The following is a 21,830-nucleotide window of genomic DNA, read 5'->3' as shown; positions in this document are numbered from 1 at the left end:
CAAGTTAATCTGATTAAATTGTCGTGCTGTACATAAGGAGCTTTTATGCTGCGGAGGGGGGGGGGGGGCGGGGGCGAGGGGCAGTCGGAGAGAATAGCTTAACACCTTAACATGACTCTCCCTTAAAACATCAACTCTACGTCACTAAATCACAGACGGAGAAAGTTCGATACTAACTTGTTTTTCCAGTCATTGTCAGTCTTGGCCCGTTGCTTGCGTGCAGCTCTCTGTTTTTCCTCCAACCTCTTCTTCTCTTCACTGGCGAGATCTGCAAAAAGGTTCAAACGGGTGTGTTCACCTGTACTTTCACAGCAACTAAACCCAAAACATAGAAAATAGGTGCAGGAGTAGGCCATTCGGCCCTTCTAGCCTGCACCGCCATTCAATGAGTTCATGGCTGAACATGCAACTTCAGTACCCCATTCCTGCTTTCTCACCATACCCCTTGATCCCCCGAGTAGTAAGGACTTCATCTAACTCCTTTTTGAATATATTTAGTGAATTAGCCTCAACAACTTTCTGTGGTAGAGAATTCCACAGGTTCACCACTCTCTGGGTGAAGAAGTTCCTCCGCATCGCGGTCCTAAATGGCTTACCCCTTATCCTTAGACTGTGACCTCTGGTTCTGGACTTCCCCAACATTGGGAACATTCTTCCTGCATCTAACCTGTCTAAACCCGTCAGAATTTTAAACGTTTCTATGAGGTCCCCTCTCATTCTTCTCCAGTGACTACAAGCCCAGTTGATCCAGTCTTTCTTGATAGGTCAGTCCCGCCATCCCGGGAATCAGTCTGGTGAACCTTCGCTGCTCTCCCTCAATAGCAAGAATGTCCTTCCTCAAGTTAGGAGACCAAAACTGTACACAATACTCCAGGTGTGGCCTCAACAAGGCCCTGTACAACTGTAGCAACACCTCCCTGCCCCTGTACTCAAATCCCTTCGCTATGAAGGCCAACATGCCATTTGCTTTCTTAACCGCCTGCTGCACCTGCATGCCAACCTTCAATGACTGATGTACCATGACACCCAGGTCTCGTTGCAGCTCCCCTTTTCCTAATCTGTCATCATTCAGATAATAGTCTGTCTCTGTTTTTACCACCAAAGTGGATAACCTCACATTTATCCACATTATACTTCATCTGCCATGCATTTGCCCACTCACCTAACCTATCCAAGTAACTCTGCAGCCTCATAGCATCCTCCTCGTAGCTCACACTGCCACCCAACTTAGTGTCATCCGCAAATTTGGAGATACTACATTTAATCACCTCGTCTAAATCATTAATGTACATTGTAAACAGCTGTGGCCCCAGCACAGAACCTTGCGGTACCCCACTAGTTACTGCCTGCCATTCTGAAAAGTACCCATTTACTCCAACTCTTTGCTTCCTGTCTGACAACCAGTTCTCAATCCATGTCAGTACACTACCCCCAATCCCATGTGCTTTAACTTTGCACATTAATCTCTTGTGTGGGACCTTGTCGAAAGCCTTCTGAAAGTCCAAATACACCACATCAACTGGTTCTCCCTTGTCCACTCTACTGGAAACATCCTCAAAAAATTCCAGAAGATTTGTCAAGCATGATTTCCCTTTCACAAATCCATGCTGACTTGGACCTATCATATCACCTCTTTCCAAATGCGCTGCTACGACATCCTTAATAATTGATTCCATCATTTTACCCACTACTGAGGTCAGGCTGACCGGTCTATAATTCCCTGTTTTCTCTCTCCCTCCTTTTTTAAAAAGTGCGGTTACATTGGCTGCCCTCCACTCGATAGGAACTGATCCAGAGTCAATGGAATGTTGGAAAATGATTGTCAATGCATCCGCTATTTCCAAGGCCACCTCCTTAAGTACTCTGGGATGCAGTCCATCAGGCCCTGGGGATTTATCGGCCTTCAATCCCATCAATTTCCCCAACACAATTTCCCGACTAATAAGGATTTCCCTCAGTTCCTCCTCCTTACTAGACCCTCTGACCCCTTTTATATCCGGAAGGTTGTTTGTGTCCTCCTTAGTGAATACCGAACCAAAGTACTTGTTCAATTGGTCTGCCATTTCTTTGTTCCCCATTATGACTTCCCCTGATTCTGACTGCAGGGGACCTACGTTTGTCTTTGCTAACCTTTTTCTCTTTACATATCTATGAAAACTTTTGCAATCCGTCTTAATGTTCCCTGCAAGCTTCTTCTCATACTCCATTTTCCCTGCCCTAATCAAACCCTTTGTCCTCCTCTGCTGAGTTCTAAATTTCTCCCAGTCCCCGCTGCTATTTCTGGCCAATTTGTATGCCACTTCCTTGGCTTTAATACTATCCCTGATTTCCCTTGATAGCCACGGTTGAGCCACCTTCCCTTTTTTATTTTTCGCCAGACAGGAATGTACAATTGTTGTAGTTCATCCATGCGGTCTCTAAATATCTGCCATTGCCCATCCACAGTCAACCCCTTAAGTATCATTCGCCAATCTATCCTAGCCAATTCACACCTCATACCTTCAAAGTTACCCTTCTTTAAGTTCTGGAGCATGGTCTCTGAATTAACTGTTTCATTCTCCATCCTAATGCAGAATTCCACCATATTATGGTCACTCTTCCCCAAGTGGCCTCGCACAACGAGATTGCTAATTAATCCTCTCTCATTACACAATACCCAGTCTAAGATGGCCTCCCCCCTAGTTGGTTCCTCGACATATTGGCCTAGAAAACCATCCCTTATGCACTCCAGGAAATCCTCCTCCACCGTATTGCTTCCAGTTTGGTTAGCCCAATCTATGTGCATATTAAAGTCACCCATTATAACTGCTGCACCTTTATTGCATGCACCCCTAATTTCCTGTGTGATGCCCTCCCCAACATCACTGTTTGGATGTCTGTACACAACTCCCACTAACGTTTTTTGCCAATTGGTGTTCTGCAGCTCTACCCATATATAGATTCCACATCATCCAAGCTAATGTCCTTCCTAACTATTGCATTAATCTCCTCCTTAACCAGCAATGCTACCCCACCTCCTTTTCCTTTTATTCTATCCTTCCTGAATGTTGAATACCCCTGGATGTTGAGTTCCCAGCCCTGATCATCCTGGAACCACGTCTCTGAAATCCCAATCACATCATATTTGTTAACATCTATTTGCACAGTTAATTCATCCACCTTATTACGGATACTCCTTGCATTAAGACACAAAGCCTTCAGGCTTGTTTTTTTTTTAACACCCTTCGTCCTTTTAGAATTTTGCTGTGCAGTGGCCCTTTTTGTTCTTTGCCTTGGGTTTCTCTGCCCTCTACTTTTCCTCATCTCCTTTCTGTCTTTTGCTTTTATCTCCTTTTTGTTTCCCTCTGTCTCCCTGCATTGGTTCCCATCCCCCTGCCATATTAGTTTAACTCCTCCCCAACAGCACTAGCAAACACTCCCCCTAGGACATTGGTTCCGGTCCTGCCCAGGTGCAGACCGTCCGGTTTGTACTGGTCCCACCTCCCCCAGAACCGGTTCCAATGCCCCAGGAATTTGAATCCCTCCCTGCTGCACCAAAACGGCAAACAGACATCCGTACCAGGTGGAGGCAATTACTTGCATTCAGAATTGGCGTTCAACCTTTCAACAAATTGGTTTTCCATATCTGTCATGAGCACGCCACACAAATAGGGAAATCACAATAGCAATTTGCTCCCATGAAGTTCCCCCATGGCTTAATTTGCCATTAAAGATGACATAAAAACATATCCATACTCTTGCTTTCTCAAAATTAGCATCACTCTCTACGTGGAAAAGCCCAGCAGAAGCTTGGGTGGAATCAGACCTCTGGTGTGACGCTTCTCTCCCACCGCCTATCACACCCCCGCCCCACCCCTTCCCCCACAGGCTAAAGACATCACAGTGTGGGGACTGACTATTTGTACTGCACTTTTTCTGTCCTTCCGCGCCTGCGTCCTCTCGAGACTCCGCCCCCGCGTCCTCTCGAGACTCCGCCCCCGAGGCCTCCCACCCGGAACCAGAAGTGGAACCCTGTAATCACGACCCCGTTGTTGCTCCATGTGTTGTTCGACCGGGCTTGCTGATCCTCCGTGAGCTGCCTGCCCCTGCCCCTCCTCCCCCAACCGACCGACCGATGGCCAACTGGGCCTCCCACTGAGCAGTGGCGCGGCAGGGGAAGAGCGAGCTTGGGGGCAGCGGGAAGAGCGAGAGAGAGAGAGAGAGAGAGAGATGAGGGGGTGGGAGGAAAAGAGAGAGAGAGAAAAAGAGCGTAGGGAGAGAGATCACGCCTGGGGCTGGGAACGGGAAAGTGAGCTTGGGGCAGGAGGGAGAGAGAGAGCTTGCAGGGGGGGGAGGGGGGAGAGAGAGAGAGAGTTTGGAGGAGGGGGAGAGAGAGAGAGAGAGAGAGCCTGGTTTGGCGGGGGGGGGGGCAGGGAAGTGAAGAGAAGGGAGAGGGAGAGCGCCTGTGGGGTGGGGAAATCAGGAGAGAGGTTCTTCCCACCCCCTTTACATCCACACCCGATTACTCGGAAAGCTCGGTGTGTGTGTGTGTGTGTTACAAGGGACATTGTTGGAGTGGATGAAATCCAGAAGTCACGATACTCAATATTAACTTCATACCCAATAAACCTGTTAACAATCCGCACAAAATGGTTCCATGTATGGTGGGTGGGTCACTTACGCTGGGGTAAGGGACTTCGGCAGGAACTTGGTGGCTTTTGGGGAGAGCTATCCTCTGTGGCTTCTGTCGTCAAAATGGATCGAGTTACAATTGGTGAAGTCAGTCAGCACCCTAACCTGAGCGGTTCCATTTACAAACTTCAGGGTGTGGCTTATCCTCCAAGGGGACCAATCAGCAGTAGGTCAAATTATATTGGAGAACCAATCACAAACAAGGCGGCCATTTTGGCAGTACAAATAGATGCATCTTCAGTTATGCAGACACAAAGTATCTTTTTAACTGGTAAATCTCCCTGGGATTTGTCCACAGAACCCTGCCCTATTTGGCCTGTGAATGATCTACATTTGGGGAATAACCATGTGATTCCTTATATCACCGAATACAAGATAATTTGTTAATTGGTTTCATTTGTAAAAGCTTTTTAAAATGCTAGGGTATAAAGTGCCAGATCGTGCATCGGATCACCACACCGTGAGTTTGCTCAGCTGCAAGACTTGCCTTTGAATTCAGTTCATGTTAATTGACGGGATGGTTTCCCCTCTGAAGGCTGAAAGAACTCGAAGTGAAATAAATTCAGGCTCTCTTGCTCCCTTTTCCAGTCGGCATACAAAACTGCTTGCTATACCTGCAGGTTAACTTTCAGTGATTGGTGTACAAGGAACCCAGGTCCCTCTGAACACAACATTTCCCAATCTCTCACCGTTTAAAAAATACTCTGCTTTTCCATTTTTCCTACCAATGTGGATAACTTCACATTTCTCCACATTATATTCCATTTGCCATGTTCTTGCCCACTCCCTTAGCCTGTCTATATCCCCTTGGAGCCTCTTTGCATACTCCTCACAACTTACATTCCCACCTAGCTTTGTATCATCAGCATACTTGGATATATTACATTTGGTTCCTTCATCCAAATCATTGATACAGATTGTGAATAGCTGGGGCCCCAGCACTGATCCTTGTGGTACCCCACTAGTTACAGTCTGCCAACCTGACAGATTTTTGAGTGATAAGGGAGTAAAGGGTTATAGGGAGCGGGCAGGGAAGTGGAGCTGCGTCCATGATCAGATCAGCTATGATCGTATTGAATGGCGGAGCAGACTCGAGGGGCCGTATGGCCGACTCCTGCTCTTATTTCTTGTGTTTTTATGTATGTGATGAGCAGTAGAGAAGTTGAAGGATAGTTTGGGGAAATGGGTGGTAACGGAGATAGCCCTGCCAGTGATCTGAAGACTGCAGATGTGACGAGATCTTTAATCACCTTCCCCAATTCTCCTATTGTGTGTCTATTCGCCCACTGCTCACCCTTGTCCCCCGTTACATTAAATGTGTATACCTGTACAAGCGTAATTTGTTTTCTAATGCATTGTAGTTTATCAGCTTCACTCAAATTTCTCCCGACAGAAATGCTGCCACTACCACTTGTGGTGTGCAGAAGATAACGAAGATGCCAAATGAAAAAATGTGTTCTGTTTTTACCCATCTAGGTATTATATAACTTTATTAATATCTGATCATACCTATATCTCCATTCTCCATTGCCTTAATATCAGGTCGCAATCGACAGTCAGTGGGTGCAATAACACTCTCCATTTCCTTATCCAGTTCATTCAGTGACATGGCAAAGTTGGTGAAATTGTACATCTGGAAAATATTCCAAAAACATTCTACAAAAATAATTAGGTTCAGGGGTTCAACGCTACAGAAATAAAATGAACACGTGGGTCCTGCAGGATGAAGCTATGCAGAATTAAGAACACTCAGTCCTCAACGAGAAGAAAGATTTTGGTTGAAAATGCAGGAACTAATTTATTTTTAGCATTCATTATCCTAGGCGGTCCCTTGAACGAGGATGACTTGCGTCCACATAAGTTCACAGATGTTTCAATGAAGGACCCGATGTTGCAGTCCTGAACTCCAATTGAGGGGGTGGAAGATGTCTGTGCGTGGATTTTTTTAACGTGGGGTGACCGTTGCACATCAGCCACCACACGGGCTTGACAGAGCGAGGTCTTGGTCCAGTGGCAAGGGTTAACCAGGACGACTGGAGACCTGCTCTGCTGCACGGACCTAGTGCACACACATATCGCAGTGTGGGCTGGCCTGTGCTGCCCCTGGGCCCTCGCCTCTCCCGTACCCTCATTCGCCGCTCCTCCGCCATGATCTCTCGCCGCACCTCCGTACCAAACATTCGCCGAACCTCCGTCACGATCTCCTGCCGCACCTCGCCACAATCATCCACCAAATCTCAGCCATTACAAAGACAACAATCGCATACATGAGCAAATAATTCCACTTGGAGAAATAATCACCATCATAGGCAGTCCCTCGGAATCGAGGAAGACACGTAGAGCGCTTGCTTTGGGAGTCTCGTGTCTAGCATGCGAACAATGTGGCCCGCCCAGCGGAGCTGATTGATGGGGTCAGTACTTTGATGCTGGGGGTAAGTAGTAATGCTGATCAATGTTCCCTTTAATGTTTCCTTTGGGTGTACGGTCCCTTTGACAGGCTATGCGGCCCATTCCAAATCCTGCTCATGCGCATTTTTTCCGGCGGTAAAGCCGGTAAGCAGCCTGCGCAGGAGTACCAGATGGCCGCGTGGCTTAAATGGAATGTGATCCTGATCATATCCAAGGAACTCGAGAGACTAACCTGTTCAGAGTTGGGTGGTCTGGGTGCTATCTTCCACAGCAGCCGACTTCCCGGGATAACCTGCACGCTTTCGGAGGTATCTGGCAGCGGCATATCGTCCGGTTCCGATTTCTCTGAAGCTACCGACTGGGATAGTCATGTCAGAAAAAGGTGCCGGTTATTATCCACTGAATGAAACCAGGAAAACTTCACCAATAATAAATGCAGCATAGAAAAGTCTTCTTTTAAGCCCACCATTTCTGATGAACAGTTACACATCACTTACCGTGGATAATGGGAAGACAACGGGACTGGGAAGAGGAGATGCAAGAGGTTGTCCTATGAGGAGAGATTGAGTAGATGGGGCCTGTACTCACTGGAGTTTAGAAGAATGAGAGGTGATCGCATTGAAACATCCAATATTCTGAGGGGGATTGACAGGGTAGATGCTGAGAGGTTGTTTCCCCCGGGCTGGAGAGTCTAGAACCAGGGGTCACAATCTCAGGATAAGGGGTCGGCCATTTAAGACGGAGATGAGGAAGAATTTCTTCACTCAGAGGGTTGTAGTTCTTTGGAATTCTCTATGTCAGAGAGCTGTGAATGCTCAGTCGTTGAGTATATTCAAGGCTGAGATGTTTGACTCGAGGGGAATCGAGGGATATGGGGATCGGGCAGGAAACTGGAGTTGAGGTCGAAGTCAGCCATGACCTTATTGAATGGCGGAGCAGGCTCAAGGGGCCGAATGGCCTCCTCCTGCTCCTAATTCTGATGTTCTTATATTTCTGAGTCTTTCCTCACTGCATATTCAGAATCGCTCCAACCTCAATGTGTCGCCTGCAGGAGAGAAGAAACCTCAACACTGAAGGTTACTGAAATGCCTCAGTGTGCATCGCAGGAAACACATGGAAGTCACGGCAGAAGACGGATCAGGGCGGTTGACCCAAGGTTTGGTCAGATATGGGTTTTTAAGGAGGGTCTTAAAGGAGGAGAGGCAGGTGGAGAGGAGGGGGTGGCAGGAAGTTAGGGAGTGGATTCTGCTGTATGGGCTTAGGAGGCAGAAGGCATGGATTCTAATGGTGAGGTAAAGGGAGGTGGAGGGTGCATAAGGGACAGAGAGACTTTGGGAGGGGCGAGGTGGAGGAGGTTAGAGATAGTGAGGAACGAGGCCATACGGAAATATACAACTGATATTTATATAGCGCCTTTAACAAAATAAAACGTTCCAAGGCACTTCACGAGAGTGTTATCAAAAAAAAAAAATCGACACTGAGTCACACAAGGAGGCCAAAAACTTGGTCAAAAAGGTAGGTTTTAAGGAGCGTCGTAAAGTAGGAAAGAGAGGTGGAGAGGTTTAGGGAGGAAATTCCAGAGCTTAATGTCTCGGCAGCTGAAGGCACGGCCATCGATGGTGGAGCGATTAAAATCACGCTTGTTCAAAAGGCCAGGATAGGTGGAGCGATGAGATCTAGGGGGGGTTGTAGGGCTAGAGGAAATTATAGAAATAGGGGCAAGACCATGGAGAGATTTGAAAACAAGGATGAGAATTTAAAAACCGAGGCGTTGCTCAACCGGGAGCCAATGTAGGTCAGCGAGTACAGGGGTGTGGGTGAGCGGGACTTGGTTCAAGTTAGGACACAGGCAACAGAGTTTTGGATGACCTCAAGTTTATAAAAAGACTTGCATTTAAATAGCGCCTTTCACAACCACCGGACATCGCAAAGTGCTTTACAACCATTTAAGTACATTTGAAGTGTAGTCACTGTTGTAATGTGGGAAACGCGGCAGGTAATTTGTGCACAGCAAGCTCGCACACACAGAAATTAGATAATGACCAGATAATCTGATTTAGTGATGTTGATTGAGGGATAAATATTGGCCCCAGGACACCGGGGAGAACTCCCCTGCTCTTCTTCGAAATAGTGCCATGGGATCTTTTACATCCACCTGAGGGGGCAGACGGGGCCTCGGTTTAATGTCTCATCCGAAAAACGGCACCTCCGACAGTGCAGTACTCCTTTAGTACTGTCCCTCCGACAGTGCGGCGCTCCCTCAGTACTGCCCCTCCGACAGTGTGGCACTCTCTCAGTACTGTCCCTCCGACAGTGTATTGCTCCCTCAGTACTGCCCCTCCGACAGTGTGGCACTCCCTCAGTACTGTCCCTCCAACAGTGTACCGCTCCCTCAGTCCTGTCCCTCCGACAGTGTACCAATCTCTCAGTCCTGCCCCTCTGACAGTGCAGCACTCTGAGTTATGGAGTATTAGGGAGGCCTAATGCACATAAGGATTAGAATTTTAAATGTAATTCAAATTCAGTCACTTAGGGGACTGGTACCCGACAACGAGGATGGGTTGCTGGGCAATTAAGAACGAACCCTAATTGATCCAGTTACACCACAAATCTCCACTACAGCTACAGGTGTTTAGGAGATTGCCAAAATAACATTACCCAACCAGACAAACGTGTCGAACGGTTCATTCAACATCGATTTGGTGCTTGGATGGGCACTTAAAGTGCTGTAACCTGTAGGATTACGGACCTAGAGCTGGTAATTGATATTAGACTGGATGATCTTTTGTTGGCCGGCGCAGATACTGCAGGGAATCAAATACGGCCAGGGTGATCTCCTGGACTAGTTTCGATCGCCTGGATGGGTCGGAGAGGAATTTTCCCAGATTTTTTTCCCCCCCCCAATTGGTCTGGGTTTTTTGCCTCTCCCAGGCGATCACATGGCTCCGGGTGGGATGGAGTGTAGAATGTTTCAGTGTAAGGGGTGTCGCAGTTGTGTGAGGCAGACTGGTTGGACTGGGTGCTCTTTACCTTTCCGTCATTGTTCATAGGTTTATATGTAACCTTTAGGGCTGCTGACCGAGGGCCGTGCGGCTCTTTGTCGGCCGGCGCGGACACGATGGGCCGAAATGGCCTTCTTCTGTGCTGCAAATTTCTATTTAAAATAATTCTGTGCGTACCGATTTGCTCAACTTTTTCTCTTCTGTATTTTTCTTGTCGTTCTTCTTGTAGGTGTCAAACGTGTTGGGATCAATCGACCACAAACACTCGGTCCACTTTCCGTAGATCGCACACAGCTTCTTCTTACTGCCACAAATCACAGGAAAGTTTCAGCGTAAATCATGAGTCATTAATTCAATCACTTCTATATAACACCGTTAGTGTATCTTAGCAAAGGGTGCAGCTCACTCAGGACAGGAACAGAGAGACGCAATAAAGGAAAGCAAAAGACCAGCTGGCCCGTTAATCCTGTCCCGTCCAGTCTTAGAGTCATTACGGCACAGAAGGTAGGCCATTTGGCCCCTCGAGCCTGCTCTGCCATTTAATAAGATCATGGCTGATCTGATCATGGACTCAGCTCCACTTCCCCGCCCGCTCCCCATAACCCTTTACTCCCTTATCACTCAAATATCTGTCTATCTCCACCTTAAATATATTCAATGACCCAGCCTCCACAGCTCTCTGGGGCAGAGAATTCCATAGATTTACAACCCTCTGAGAGAAGAAATTCCTCCTCATCTCAGTTTTAAATGGGTGGCCCCTTATTCTAAGACTATGTCCCCTTGTTTTAGTTTCCTCTATCAGTGGAAACATCCTCTCTGCATCCACCTTGTTGAGCCCCCCTCATTATCTTCTAAGTTTCAATAGGATCACCTCTCATTCTTCTGAACTCCAATGTGTATAGGCCCAACCTGCTCAACCTCTCCTCATAAGTCAACCCCCTCATTTCCTTTTGAAATCTTTGATCGTTTCTGCTTCCACCACCCTCGGAGGCAGCAAGTTCCAGGTCATTACCACTCGCTGTGTAAAAAAAGTTCTTCCTCACATTCCCCTGTATCTCTTGCCCAAAACCTTAAATCTGTGTTCCCCAGTCCTTGTACCATCAGCTAATAAGAACATAAGAAATTGGAGCAGGAGTAGGCCATTCGGCCCCTCGAGCCTGCTCCGCCATTCAGTAAGATCATGGCTGATCTGATCTTGGCCTCGACTCCACTTCTCTGCCCGCTCCCCATAACCTTTGACTCCCTTCAGGGGGTTCCTGACCCCAAACTGTATCTTGTGGCAGTGCCTGCTTGAAACCTGAAGGCAGCGACTGCTCCGGGTCCATTCAAAAATCCCATTTCAGCCGCAGAAATCAGGAGTAAACTCAACGAGAAGTGAAGAAAACCTACAGTGCTAAAGTACGCAAAAGGTGGAAGATAAAAAAGAAAATCACATTTGCAACTTAAAAACTCGAAACACAAAAAATATGCTCTGCTGCCAGGTACCACTGGCTGGATTCTAGAATTTACAATTTTGATTTCCATAATTCCAGTTGAGGTTCAGGATAGGAAAAAAAAACACGTAAAAAAATATCTTAGCAGTTTAGTCCTGCAATAAACAGGGCATTTTACTGTTTCTCCCACCAAACTTTGCTCAGTGTCCAAGGTTCGGCTGGCCAAGTGTAGAAACATCTGAAGGACAAATTCTACAGAAGGACAGGCGCTCTGGCAAACTGCAACCATCTCTCCCAGTCACATTCTCAGAATGCAAACGCGCTCCCCCCAGAAAACCACACAGATATACGGAGTGAGCACGGAGAGAGTAACCAGTACGGCAGTGCACTCATGTCCCTCTCGAACAAAGAGCCTGCAAGGTCAAGCACGTCCATTATTAGACGGGAGAGTGGAACATGCGTCCCCCACCGGCTGGGAAGTGGGATTGTCACATTGTCCCAAGGCCGAGCTTAAATCTGGGCAATGGGAACAACCTTTCTCTGTCTACCTTATCCAAACCCATCATAATCTTGTACACTTCTATCAAATCTCCCCTCAACCTCCTTTGCTCCAAGGAGAACAACCCCAGCTTCTCCAACCTAACCTTGTGGCTAAAATCACTCATCCCTGGAACCATTCTGGTAAATCTCCTCTGCAACCTCTCAAGGACCTTCACATCCTTCCTAAAGTGTGATGGCCAGAACTGGACGCAGTGGAACTTCGACACGGCAAGCGAGCCCCAGGTGGGCAGAGAAAACGCTTCAAGGACACCCTCAAAGCCCCCTCGATAAAGTGCAATATCCCCGCCGGCTCCTGGGAATCCCTGGCGCAAGACTGCCCAAAGTGGAGGAAGAGCATCCGGGAGGGTGCTGAGCACCTCGAATTAGCGATCAACCTCCGCAAGGTCGAAGCCAAACAACAACGCCACCCTTGTCAGCCTGTTTCTTTCTTTCTATTTTTCTCCTTGTCTCCAATAGCAGTTGGTCATTATCCCACCATTCACACCCTAACTCGACTAATGTTTTTCTAACTCCTGGCATTTGAATTAGGGTTAGGGTTCGGGTTTTGTCTCTCTAATCTCTCCTGCCTTCCCCCCATCACAGACCTTCCCTTTTGTTCTCTCTTCCCCTCCCCCTTTCAGTGCTTCTTCAGAATCTGCTCTTTTCAAACACTCTCCAGATCTGACGAAGGGTCATCGACCTGAAACGTTAACTCTGCTTCCTCTCCAGATACTGCCTGACCCGCTGAGATTTCCAGCATTTTCTGTTTTTATTCCAGATTCCAGCATCCGCAGTATTTTGCGTTTGTATCAGCGGAAATGGTTTCTCTCTTTCTACCCCATCAGTTCAATCAGATCGCCCCTTAACCGTCTAAATTCCAGGGAATACAACCCTAGTTTGTGCAATCACCCCATGTAATTTAACCCTTGGAGTGCGGGTATCATTCTGCTAAACCTACGCTGCACTCCCTCCAAGGCCAATATATCCTGCTTAACCTGTGGTGCCCAGAACTGCTCACAGTGCTCAGGTGTTGTCTAACCAAGGCTTTGTGTAAAGAAAGAAAGACTTGGATTTATATAGCGCCTTTCACGACCACCGGGCGTCTCAAAAGCACTTTACAGCCAATGAAGTACTTTTGGAGTGTAGTCACTGTTTAATGTGGGAAACGTGGCAGCCAATTTGTGCACAGCAAGCTCCCAAAACAGCAATGTGATAATGACCAGATTATCTGTTTTTTTAATGTTATGTTGATTGAGGAATAAATATTGGCCAGGACACTGGGGATAACTCCCCTGCTCTTCTTCGAAATAATGCCACAGGATCTTTTACGTCCACTTGAGAGGTCAGACGGGACCTTGGTTTAACGTCTCATCTGAAAGACGGCACATCTGACAGTGCGGCGCTCCCTCAGTACTGCCCCTCCGACAGTGCAGCGCTCCCTCAGTACTGCCCCTCCAACAGTGTGGTACTCCTTCAGTACTGCCCCTCCGACAGTGTGGCACTCCTTCAGTACTGCCCCTCCGACAGTGCGGCGCTCCCTCAGTACTGCCCTTCCGACATTGCGGCGCTCCCTCAGTACTGCCCTTCCGACATTGCGGCACTCCCTCAGCACTGCCCCTCCGACAGTGTGACGCTCCCTCAGTACTGCCCCTCCGACAGTGTGGCACTCCCTCAGTACTGCCCTTCCGACATTGCGGCACTCCCTCAGCACTGCACTGGAGTGTCAGCCTAGATTTATGTGCTCTCGGTTCCTGGAGTGGGACTTGAACCTACAACCAGCTGTAGCCATGAAGCGTGTTTGTCATTGGCGTGATGTATCAGATGAGGTGCCACCAAAGTGTAAAGTATAAATGCAGCATTAAGAGCAAAGGATTACGTTTAACACAACCAGTGGAACCTTTAAGCTTACCTTTTGTCCTGAATATAACCTTCAATTTTGTGTAATTCTTTCCCAAAAAGGCCACACGGCTTAAAGTTCAGAATACATTTCTCCCCGGTTCTGTGGACAGAGGAGTTTAATTAGTATCTGCTCAAATGTTCGAAATGAAGATTAGTTAGAATGTCAGGCACCCCTTACTTGTGGTTAGTTATTTCAACAATTCCGTACTGCTCAATCCAAAGCTGACCAACGATAATGTTGTGTACACAGCAAGTTGGATTTGTCCAAGTGTAAGCTTCATTGTACCTGCAAGAAAAATAAGATATTCATCCAAAGTGCTGTAAATACAGGGCAGGTTCATTAGCAACTGGAGAGACAGGCGTCTTAGGGTAGATGTTAACCTGTCTTTTTCAAATTACCAGCATTTCTGGTTATTTACAACTTTCATTGCATGTGCTAATTTAGTTTTTTTTATTAAAAAAAATGTTTTTGTGCTCATTAAGGCGAGAGAGATTACTGCTGAGAAATGGAACATTTTGACACCCAGAATCAGCACTGCCAAATTAAGCACATCATGGCCAAATGTCATCATCATAGGCGGTCCCTCCTATCGAGGATGACTTGCTTCCACGCCAAAAAGGGATGAGTTCACAGGTGAAGGACCTGATATTCCAGATCCCGAACTACATGTTGAAGGGTGGAAGATGCCTGTGTGTGGATTTTTTTAACGTGGGGTGACCGTTGTATACCAGCCACCACACGGGCTTGACAGAGCTAGGTCTTGGTCCGGTGGCAAGGATTACCCAAGACGACTGGAGACCAGCTCTGCTGCACAGAGTAAAAGCCTCCTGCTAATGTGCCAGAGCTCAGCCTCTGAACTGAACTGATATATAGAATTGTAAGTTATAGATGGGGAAGTTATGCTAAACCTGTATCGAACTTTGGTTAGACCACACGTAGAGTACTGCGTACAGTTCTGGTCGCTATATTATAAGGAGGATATAGAGGCACTGGAGAGGGTGCAGAGAAGATTTACAAGGATGATACCAGAAATACAAGGGTATACATATCAGGAATGAATGAGCAGGCTGGGTCTCTTTTCTCTTGAAAAAGGTCCGAGAGGTGACCTAATAGAGGTCTTTAAAATTATGAAAGGTTTTGGTAAGAGTGGATACAGAGAGAGTCTTTCCACTTGTAGGGAAGAGCAAAACTAGAGGCTGTCAATATAAGATAGTCACCCAGAAATCCAATGGGGAATTCAGGAGAAACTTCTTTACCCAGAGAGCGGTGAGAATGTGGAACTCGCTGCCACAGGGAGTGGTTGAGGCGAATAGTATCGATGCATTTAAGGGGAGGCTAGACAAGCATATGTGGGAGACAGGAATAGAGGGTTATGCTGATAGATTTCGATGAGGAAAGACAGGAGGAGGCTCGAGTGGAGCATAAACGCCGGCATGGACTGGTTGGGCCGAATGGCCTGTTTCTGTGCCGTATGTCCGATGTAATCCTTGGTAAAACTTCATCACAACAGAACCAGAATGCAGCAAATGCTGGAAATACTCAGCAGGTCAGGCGGAGAGAGAGAAGCAGTGTTAATGTTTCAGGTCGATGGCCCTTCGTCAGAACTGGAAGGAGTTGGAGATGCAGCAGGTTTTTAAGCAAGTGTAGGGGCAGAGAAAGGGGGAGGCAAGAACAAAAAGGTCTGTGATTGGGTGGAAGGCAGGAGAGATTAAATGACTAAAGGGATGCGAGACGAAAGGACATGGTAATGGGACAAGTTAATAAACGAGAGTTTAGAGGAGGTGAAAATGGGAATGGCAGAACATCAAAAGCTGCCACGTGAAACAATAGGGGCAGAGGTTATGGTCACGTCTCCCATCACATTTGCCTCGATTCTGGCTTATTTGAGTGAAATGCCCAATTTACTCCATCAAATTACCGGCAGTTTTGTATGCCAACTGGAAAAGGGAGCACGAGAGCCTGAATTTATTTCACTTGAGTTCTTTCTAGGGGAAAACATCCCGCCAATTAACGTGAACTGAATTCAAACGCAAATCTTGCAGCCGAGCAAACTCACGGTGTGGTGATCCGATGCACGATCTGGCACTTTATACCCGAGTATTTTTCACACAGTTTAAAAAGCTTTTAAAAATGAAACCAATTATGTCGTATTCGGTGATATAAGGAAGCACATGGCCATTCCCCAAATGTAGATCATTCACAGGCCAAGTAGGCCAGAGTTCTGTGGGCAAATCCCAGGGACTGCTTTGTGCTGTATAACTGAAAGTAGTGTTCCTCTTGGATTTCCGATAAGTGTCTGTTAAAGGTACAGGTTTCACACACTTAACAAGGATGAACCAGATCCCAAAATCAGCCTCTACAGGAGTATTGTGTCCAATTCTGGGCACCACACTTTAGGAAGGATGTGAAGGCCTTAGAGAGGGTGCAGAAAAGATTTACGAGAATGCTTTCAGGGATGAGGGACTTCAGTTACGTGGGTAGACGGGAGAAGCTGGGAATGTTCTCCTTGGAGCTGAGAAGGTTGAGAGGAGATTTGATCGAGCTGTTCAAAATCATGAGGAGTCTGGACAGAGTAGAGAGAGAGAAACTGTTCCCATTGGTGGAAGGGTCGAGAACCAGAGGACACAGATTTAAGGCGATTGGCAGAAAAACCAAAGGCCACATGAGGAATAATGTTTTTACGCAGCGAGTGGTTAGGATCTGGAATGTGCTGCCTGAGAGGGTGGTGGAGGCAGACTCAATCGTAGCTTTCAAAAGGGAGTTGGATAAGTACCTGAAGGAACAACATTTTGCAAGGCTCTGGGGAAAGGGCAGGGGAGTGGAACTGGCTGAAGCGCTCTTGCAGAGAGCCGGCACGGGCTCGATGGGCCGAATGGCCTCCTTCTGTGCTGTAACCGTTCTATGATTCTATTCTATGAAAATAAAACAGCCGTGAAGATTGGACTCCCAGACTCACCATCTTTGGTGCCAACCTCTCCCGACTCTTCAGTCTCCCCACTTCCTCCCAACCCAACTCTACTGTTGTGCTTCTTGCATTCTCGGCCAACACTGCGGGAGGTGGCCCTCATCAACCAGGAGAAACACCACAGGAGATACATGGGAGCAATATCAAGGCATTGACAGAGTCCCGAGGCTCAGGCGATTGGTCAAACTCATCGGAACCCTGGAATGAGATCGCAGTCTGCAGCAAACAATTACTTTTCATTTTTACAACCTGGTATGGAGATGGAGCAAGGCAAACTGCTGTGCCACGAGATCATCTTAGAAACTGATTTCAACCAGTTTGTGTTAGCTTAATTTTAACATTCTTAGCAACTTTCTATTAAAACATTTTCTTGGTCACTCTTTACAAATAATACTACCAAATTAATCAAGTTGTCTGGAGAACAATGTTTGACTTCAGTGGTTCCCATAGCAGCGAATAAATCAGAAATTTGCGGCACAGAAGGAGGCCATTCGGCCCATCGTGTCCGTGTAATGAAACTGCATCTGTAAATAAAAGCAGGTTGGTGCCCAAGTGTTTCTGAAGCGGTTAGGAACAGGAGGAGGCCAATCAGCCCCTCGAGCCTGTTCCGCCTTTCAATTAGCTCATTGCTGACCTGTACCTTAACTCCATTTACCCGCCTTGGTTCCGTAACCCTCAACACCCTTGCCCGACAAAAAGCGAACACTTACTTGAAAAGTTCTAGTGTTATAATTCCTTTTGGCTCCGCTTCCACGCTCTTCCCCCAAAATTTCAGTTTGGGATATATGGATCCATGGAAAACAAAGTTTTGAACGAGTCCTTCGGCGTGGAACGCACTGATTGGGGGATGGTGGCTAACTTGCTCAGATATAAGCTTGAATCCGAGATCCTGCCTGTGAATAAACAGCTTGTTCACTGCCTTAGCCTGATAATCAACGAGAGCTACGAGCAGAACTAGCTCAGAATGCAACATTAGCCCTCATGTATATTGCAATGTAGTATCGCGCCACCCAATTTTAGTCATAATCTGCTGTGGACTATACAGTTCTTTGAGCTGTGTCAACTGTTGCTCAGTGGGTAGCACTCTCGCCTCCGAGTCAGAAGGTTGTGGGTTCAAGTCCCAGTCCAGAGCATAAAAATCCAGGCTGACACTCCCAGTGCAGGGCTGAGGGAGCGCCGCACTGTCGGAGGGGCAGGGCTGAGGGAGCGCCGCACTGTCGGAGGGGCAGGGCTGAGGGAGCGCCGCACTGTCGGAGGGGCAGTATTGAGGGAGCACTGCACTGTCGGTGGTTCCCGCCTGCTCTCTCAGATGGGCGTAAAAGATCCCATATTTTGAAGAAGAGCAGGAGAGTTATCCCCGATGTTTTGGCCAATATTTATCCCTCTATCAACATAACAACAGATTATCTGGTCATCATCACATTGCTGTGTGTGGGAGCTTGCTGTGTGCAAATTGACTGCCACGTTTCCCACATTACAACAGTGACTGCACTCCAAAAGTACTTCATTGGCTGTGAAGTGAGGGTGTTCGTGAAAGGCGCTATATAAATGCAAATCTTTTTCCAAATATGGGATTCAGGATTTGGTGAGGTTAATGTCCGCCATTTTCTGACAAAGCAAGTTCACGGCCTCAGCCCTGATGTCAGGGGAGCATGCCAAATATAGACCTCACAGGCATGGGGAAAAGCCACACACACCTCAGCCTCGCTTCATAGTAATGCACGATTACACTGCATCAAACTGGATTTGTTAAGGGAATACTGTGTACAGTTTTGGTTTCCATATTTACGAAAGGATATACTTTGCTTTGGAGGCAGTTCAGAGAAGGTTCACTCGGTTGATTCTGGAGATGAGGGGGTTGATTTATGAGGAAAGGTTGAGTAGGTTGGGCCTATACACACTGGAATTCAGAAGAATGAGAGGTGATCTTATCGAAACGTACAAGATTATGAGGGGGCTTGACAAGGTGGATGCAGAGAGGATGTTTCCACTGATGGGGGAGACTAGAACTAGGGGGCATGATCTTAGAATAAGGGGCCACCCATTGAAAAGTGAGATGAGGAGGAATTTCTTCTCTCAGAGGGTTGTAAATCTATGGAATTCACTGCCTTAGAGAGCTGTGGAAGCTGGGTCATTGAATAAATTTAGGATAGAGATAAACAGTTTCTTAACCGATAAGGGGATACGGTATTATGGGGAGTGTGCAGGGAAGTGGACCTGAGTCCATGATCGGATCAGCCATGATCTTATTGAATGGCAGAGCAGGCGTGAGGGGCCGTATGGCCAACTCCTGCTCCTATTTCTGATGTTCTTATGAAGGTCATGTCTGACTAACTTGACTGAATTTTTCGAGGAGGTAACCAGGAGGATCGATGAGGGCAGTGCGTATGATGTAGTGTATATGGATTTTAGCAAAGCTTTTGATAAAGTCCCACATGGCAGACTGATCACGAAAGTAAAAGCCCATGGGATCCAGGGCAAAGTGGCAAGTTGGATCCAAAATTGTCTTGGAGGCAGGAAGCAAAGCGTAATGATTCATGGGTGTTTTTGTGACTGGAAGGCTGTATCCAGGGGGGGTCCGCAGGGCTCAGTACTGGGTCCCTTGCTTTTTGTGGTATATATCAATGACTTGGACTTGAATGTTCGGGATATGATTAAGAAGTTTTCAGATGACACTAAAATAAGCTGTGTGGTTGATAAAGAAGAAGAAAGCTGCTGACTGCAGGAAGATATCAAGGTACTGGTCAAGTGGGCAGAACAGTGGCAAATAGGATTCAATCTGGAGATGGTAAGGTAATGCATTTGGGGAGGGCTAACAAGGAAAGGGAATACACATTAAATGGTAGGACACTGAGAAGTGTAGAGGAACAAAGGGACCTGGGAGTGCAGGTCCACAGATCCCTGAAGGTAGCAGGCCAGGTAGATAAGGTGGTTAAGGCGGCATATAGAATACTTGCCTTTATAAGTCGAGGCATGGAATATTAGAGCAGGGAGGTTATGCGTGATCTGTATAAAACACTAGTTAGGCCACAGCTGGAGTACTGTGTGCAGTTCTGGTCACCACATTACAGGAAAGATGTGATTGCAGTGGAAAGGGTGCAGAGGAGATTTACAAGGATGTTGCCTGGACTGGAGAATTGTGGCTATGAGGAAGGATTGTAGATGCTAGGTCTGTTTTTTTTGGAACAGAAGAGGCTGAGGGGAGACCTGATTGAGGTGTATAAAATTATGAGGGGCCTGGATAGAGTGGATAGGAAGGACATGTTTCTCTTAGCTGAGGGGTCAACAATCAGGGGACATAGATTTAAAGTAATTGGGGGGAGGTTTCGAGGAGATATGAGGGAAAATTCATTCACCCAGAGGGTGGTGGGGGTCTGGAACTCACTGCCTGAAAGGGTGGTAGAGGCAGAAATCCTCATCACATTTAAAAAGTACTTGGATGTGCACTTGAAGTGGCGTAACCTACAGGGCTACGGACCGAGAGCTGGAAAGTGGGATTAGGCTGGATAGCTCTTGGTTGGCCGGTGCGGACATGAAGGGCCGAAATGGGCCTCCTTCCGTGCTATGAATTTTTATGATTCTGTGAATGCACAAGCGTTGGACCAAGCATACGGTGATTGGAGGCGAGGGCTGAGTACATCACTGTCTCTGTGTATCTGTCTTCTCATGAGCACATCTTGAGGTGAATTAACTACTTTTTATAACAAATTCCCAGACTTTCAACACTTTGTCTGAGCAGCCTATTATAAAAATGCAATAAATAAATAAAATTATTAATAATGAAAATCCACCATTAGACAATTTCTCATGTGCATTCTCCCCACCCCCAGAGATTTCCCGCGTACTCTCAGCAGTGTGCCTGCCAAAGTTTGGGAATCCCTCATCTCACCCCATCAACGTATCCTTCTATTCCCGGAAATCGGCACGGTCCCAGCCTGCAAGACCATCAGCAGGCCGGGGCCATTGGAGGGTATTATGTATGTTAACTGGGTTTTACCTGCCACCGGAGGGCGCAACTGTCGGAGTCCGAATGGTCACTGGCAGACACGTGCAAGCCGTGTATATAATGTTGGCAGCCATGTTGAATCCTCACTTTGAGAATAAATAAACTGGAGTAAAGTCATGCCTGAACTAGCTCACCGTACTTAGCCTCGTGGAGTTATTCGATACTTAACAGAGGGAGCAGCGTGCAGCGGGATACCACGGCAGGGAGCAGTGCGTGCTGCTGCAGGAGGGCGACGGCTGCGAAGCCAGGTCGCTGATTGCAGTGCGGGCAGGCACAGCAGGAGGGGCGAAGGAGCGGCGAGAACGTGATCAGGACCCAGGAGAGGCGTGAGTTCGGGGCCAAGAGGCGAGGGCCCAGGGGCAGCACGGGCCAGCCCACACTGCGATGTGTGTGCGCACTAGGTCCGTGCAGCAGAGCTGGTCTCCAATCATCCTGGTTAACCCTTGCCACTGGACCAAGACCCAGCTCTGTCAAGCTTGTGTGGTAGCTGGTGGAAAAATCCACGCACAGGCATCTTCCACCCTTCAGGATGTAGTTCGGGATCTGGAATATTAGGTGCTTTATTGAAACAACTATGAACTCATCCCTTTTTGGCGGGGAAGCAAGTCATCCTCGATACGAGGGACTGCCTATTGTGTGTGTGAACCTCACCTGTGTGTAAGACTTGCCACTAGGGGGCACACCTGTGGGAGACCTAGGGGTCACCTGTGCACTCTGGAGCAAGCAGGTATAAAAGGCAGTCCACCATGCTGCTGCCTCACTTTGGAGTTATAGTAAAGAGACCAAGGTCACAATGGTTTGAGCTTACAACACAGTCTCGTGGAGTTATTCTGAACTTAATACCTATGATGATGATGACGACTATTCCTTTCTCTCTCGTGTGCTTACCTAGCTTCCCGTTAAA

At 47.3% G+C, this 21,830-nt stretch overlaps 1 protein-coding gene across 3 annotated transcripts in view; it reads right to left on the bottom strand.

Annotated features, from left to right (window-relative positions):
• Positions 1-21,830, bottom strand: part of osbpl1a (oxysterol binding protein-like 1A) — a 316,457-nt gene that overhangs the window by 23,872 nt on the left and 270,755 nt on the right. For all 3 annotated transcript variants that reach the window (XM_070896777.1, XM_070896770.1, XM_070896784.1), the window contains exons 21-27: positions 17,631-17,813; positions 14,133-14,240; positions 13,965-14,054; positions 10,260-10,386; positions 7,313-7,438; positions 6,181-6,304; positions 178-268 (exon numbers count right to left, since the gene is read on the bottom strand). In XM_070896777.1, the coding sequence (XP_070752878.1) occupies positions 178-268; positions 6,181-6,304; positions 7,313-7,438; positions 10,260-10,386; positions 13,965-14,054; positions 14,133-14,240; positions 17,631-17,813 (849 nt within the window). The remainder of the gene's footprint in view (positions 1-177; positions 269-6,180; positions 6,305-7,312; positions 7,439-10,259; positions 10,387-13,964; positions 14,055-14,132; positions 14,241-17,630; positions 17,814-21,830) is intronic.

This window comes from Pristiophorus japonicus, chromosome 1 (assembly GCF_044704955.1).
Source record: "Pristiophorus japonicus isolate sPriJap1 chromosome 1, sPriJap1.hap1, whole genome shotgun sequence".
Lineage (NCBI taxonomy): Eukaryota > Metazoa > Chordata > Chondrichthyes > Pristiophoridae > Pristiophorus > Pristiophorus japonicus.
This window is presented reverse-complemented; position numbering and strand designations above follow the sequence as displayed.